This window comes from Trypanosoma equiperdum (assembly GCF_001457755.1).
Source record: "Trypanosoma equiperdum strain OVI genome assembly, contig: ctg_842, whole genome shotgun sequence".
NCBI classification, from domain to species: Eukaryota; Euglenozoa; class Kinetoplastea; order Trypanosomatida; family Trypanosomatidae; genus Trypanosoma; species Trypanosoma equiperdum.
The window spans coordinates 62782-66006 of record NW_027124801.1 but is presented as its reverse complement, the minus strand read 5'-3'; the positions used below and the strand labels follow the sequence as shown (position 1 = coordinate 66006).

Below are 3225 nucleotides of genomic sequence, written 5' to 3'. Positions count from 1 at the left end.
GGGGGGGGGGGAAAAAAAGAAAGGAAGTCAAGAAAAGAATCAAAAGGGAAGATAGAAGTCCAGCAAGCAAAAGTTGTGAAAAGGGAGAGGCAAGGATTCATTTTCGATTAGAGTTTTTTTTTTAAAGAAAAAATATTCGGATACTCGTAGGAGGTTGTGAGTGTGACGCGGAATTATTCAAGTGTTGCACCCACTTTTTCCTCAGAAGATGAGTACTGGCCCTTCAACCACGTTGGCAGGGAGCGGTTGCCTCACAGTTGCTCTCGCCGGCGCTGCTGTTGTTGTTTCTGCGGTCACTTATATTTCTAACAAACGCCGGTCTGCATTGTCTACCATTGCCGCAAACCGGGGCGGTTTTCAATCGGTGAGTGTCCAGCCTCAAACAAAAGGAAACGTGGCGGGCCAGGATGCATCGAGTGCCAATAACCGTGGGGTTCCACATTCCACATTTCCCCAAAGTAACACCGGTCCAACGAACAGATCATACTACTACGCGTTTGCAGAGAGGCATGTGAAGAGACACAACGCAACGACTATGGAATGGCGGGATGACGTACTGGGCGTTCGAATGCTTTTTTCACCCATCCTGTTTGCTGTGGAAACCGAGGAGCGGCAAGCCCCGTTGCTACTTGTTGGGTTGCGTTACCTCAGACAGCCGGAGCATCGCGTTGCCATAACATTTGAGTACTGTGAAACAGAAGAGACGGCAGAAAACTATCGTGAGCTTAGCCTTGAGCGTGTTTGTGACTGCGCTAAGTTGCTTTCTGGCACCGGGAACATTCGAATTGGCAGCGCCCAGTTGCCTAGTGCCGAGTACTGTTATCTGGACAGAGGAAATAAGCTGAGATTTGCACTCTCTGTGTTCCTTACAAGCAAGCGCCTTGCCGTAACTGCGCAGTACATTGCCGACACGCGTGTGAAGAGCGTGCTGCCTACGGCCTTCAATGAACTCGTGCGGTCCATTCAGTTCTCTGAGCCACGCTCGTCACCTTCTTATTTGTTGTGTGCTGAGCCGCGTCTTGGGTTGGGATTTAGACTACCGCTCGACTTTGTTATGGATGAGCACCTGCGAGAGCTGTTAACAATTGCAGAGGAAACGACAGTAACATCGGCGACACCTCGTGCATCCGGAGGTGAAGGACCAAATGGAAGTGCTTCGCACAGTGCCCTTCGCCGGATAGACAAGGAGGGGCGCAACAGCAGCAACGGTCCCAGAGCAGCTGGCAATGCTGCTCCATCAACTCCAGACGTGCTGTGGGGCTTTAGTGTACCGCATCAGCTACCAGACTTATGCGCGGTTGAACACGCTACCGGTGGGGGTAGGTACGGGTTTTTGGGAAATGGGGAGACAAATGGTAATAGTGATAGTGTTAGTGTGCAATTTGCCACTATTTCAAGCCTCGGCCCACGCCGAATCGTTGTCGTGGCTTGCTACGAACCCTTGCCGGCGGGTAATTTCAGTTGGCAAACATTTTTTGAACATCATCTTCGCGCGGTAGTGCGGCGCTTCTCCGTACATCACTCCACTGATGGATCTAATGCCTACTCTGTCAGTGTCGTGAGGAGTAATGACGAATTGCAATGCGCGAAAAGCGGTAAACAGAGAAACTTCGTAGTGCAACTACAGCAGATTATGGTACCAACGAATGGTGACAGCGCGGGGGAGGATGACCCGAATCCCACACTACAGTTGGAAGGGGCTCTTTGTGTGCAGGAAGTACTCATTGATCCAAATAATGTTTGCGCTGCCCATTTGCGTCATCCACAGGGTCGTAGGAGTGACGGCGATGCTGTCTCACCCACCGACTTAATGCATATGCATACCGATAAGGCTGGTCCAAGTGGTGAAGCGTTTATCAGCGCCTATCTGAGTGTGTTTTGCTTGCGCATTCGGAGTGAATGTGTTTCTATGTGTTTTCTTTTCCCGACTGCATGCCACACGCTGGAAGAGGTCGTTACTTTCTGCCGCCGTACAATTGATACCATGTCACTTGGAAATCATTACGGACAGAGTACTTCGCTTATATACTGCAATAAACGACACGAAGTACTACCCTTTAGTATATTATTAAACCCTGCTTGCGCAGCTGCCGCTGCAACAGTTGTGGTAAGAGAACCTATTATGGGTGAACCGCTTGCTGCATTCTGTGTTGGTGGCATGGATGGCCTTACTGTCCACCTCAGGGTATTCCCAATTCCATTTGTTGCGCACACTTCGCAGGTGGCGCGACGCCGGGCAACCTCTCGGCTCGAGAAACTAGTACGGGATTACCTATTGCGGCTTCCTGGCCGCGTATGTGTGCACCATTGGGAGACCACCATGTTAGGCGCCTCCGCCGCACTGGAGGTGCATTACGAGCAGCTGTGCGATAGTGACGACGACGATGGTGATTCCGATTCCTTCGTCATGGACAATGATATGGGGCGCTTCAACCCGTTTTCCTTCCTGGGTTCACCATATTGTCATGAGGGGCATGATATGGAGGGCGCAGAGTGCCCACAAGAGCAACACACACCAGTGATTGGCATGTCTGCTTCTGCTGTGGGTTCGTCTGTTTTATCGCGCTCTGCAGAGCATATGCTGCTGCGCGCCCCGTCGCTAGACTCCAGAGAGGAATCTACGACTCTGCAAGTGGCAGTAGTTGTGTGTTGTGAGGGTTGTGCCTTCCTTTTCCTCGCCAGTTTGGAGGGGTACCCTCTCGCAGCCGTTAGGCAGGTTGTACGGCAGTTCGCTTCCAATCTCTCTGTCTCAACCGGAGTGACGGCATAGGGATTGTTGTAATGCATCCATCGCCTCTGTGCGCTTTGCTGTTCCTTTCCTTCCCTCTCTCTTTACTCTTCTTCCAAGAGGAGCGGGAAGATGTGCGACGGCGGCTGCAAGGCAACTCCCTGCAGTCTCATACGTACCCGTGTTGGTTATTTGTTTACCAAAGGGGTTGCTTGTCGCTCCTTGTGACTGCATATGAGTTGTCGGGCGGCCATGCCTCTCCCTCTCTTTCTGCTTCGTTCTTTTTCCGACCCATGTGTCTTGTTTTTTTTTTTTAAGATACTGTGTCTTTTTTTTTTCGTTGTTATTATCTCCTTCCTTTTTCTGGTTATACACATTTTTGTGCAAGGGTATTCGTGGTGAGCGAAGGGAAGCCTCGTTTATTTCACCTGCTTATGTCCTTGGTATAAAGTTGTTTTTGGGTGAAAGTTCCACCGAACGCGTCATCGTTGTCTCAA

General features: G+C 50.6%; 1 protein-coding gene across 1 annotated transcript; it reads left to right on the top strand.

Moving 5' to 3' along the window:
• Positions 1-208: 208 nt before the first annotated feature.
• Positions 209-2770, top strand: TEOVI_000394500 (uncharacterized protein; the record flags this gene model as incomplete). Its single annotated transcript, XM_067226775.1, has 1 exon — positions 209-2770. One exon carries the CDS (start codon positions 209-211, stop codon positions 2768-2770), a length of 2562 nt encoding a protein of 853 aa, XP_067082876.1.
• Positions 2771-3225: the final 455 nt, after the last annotated feature.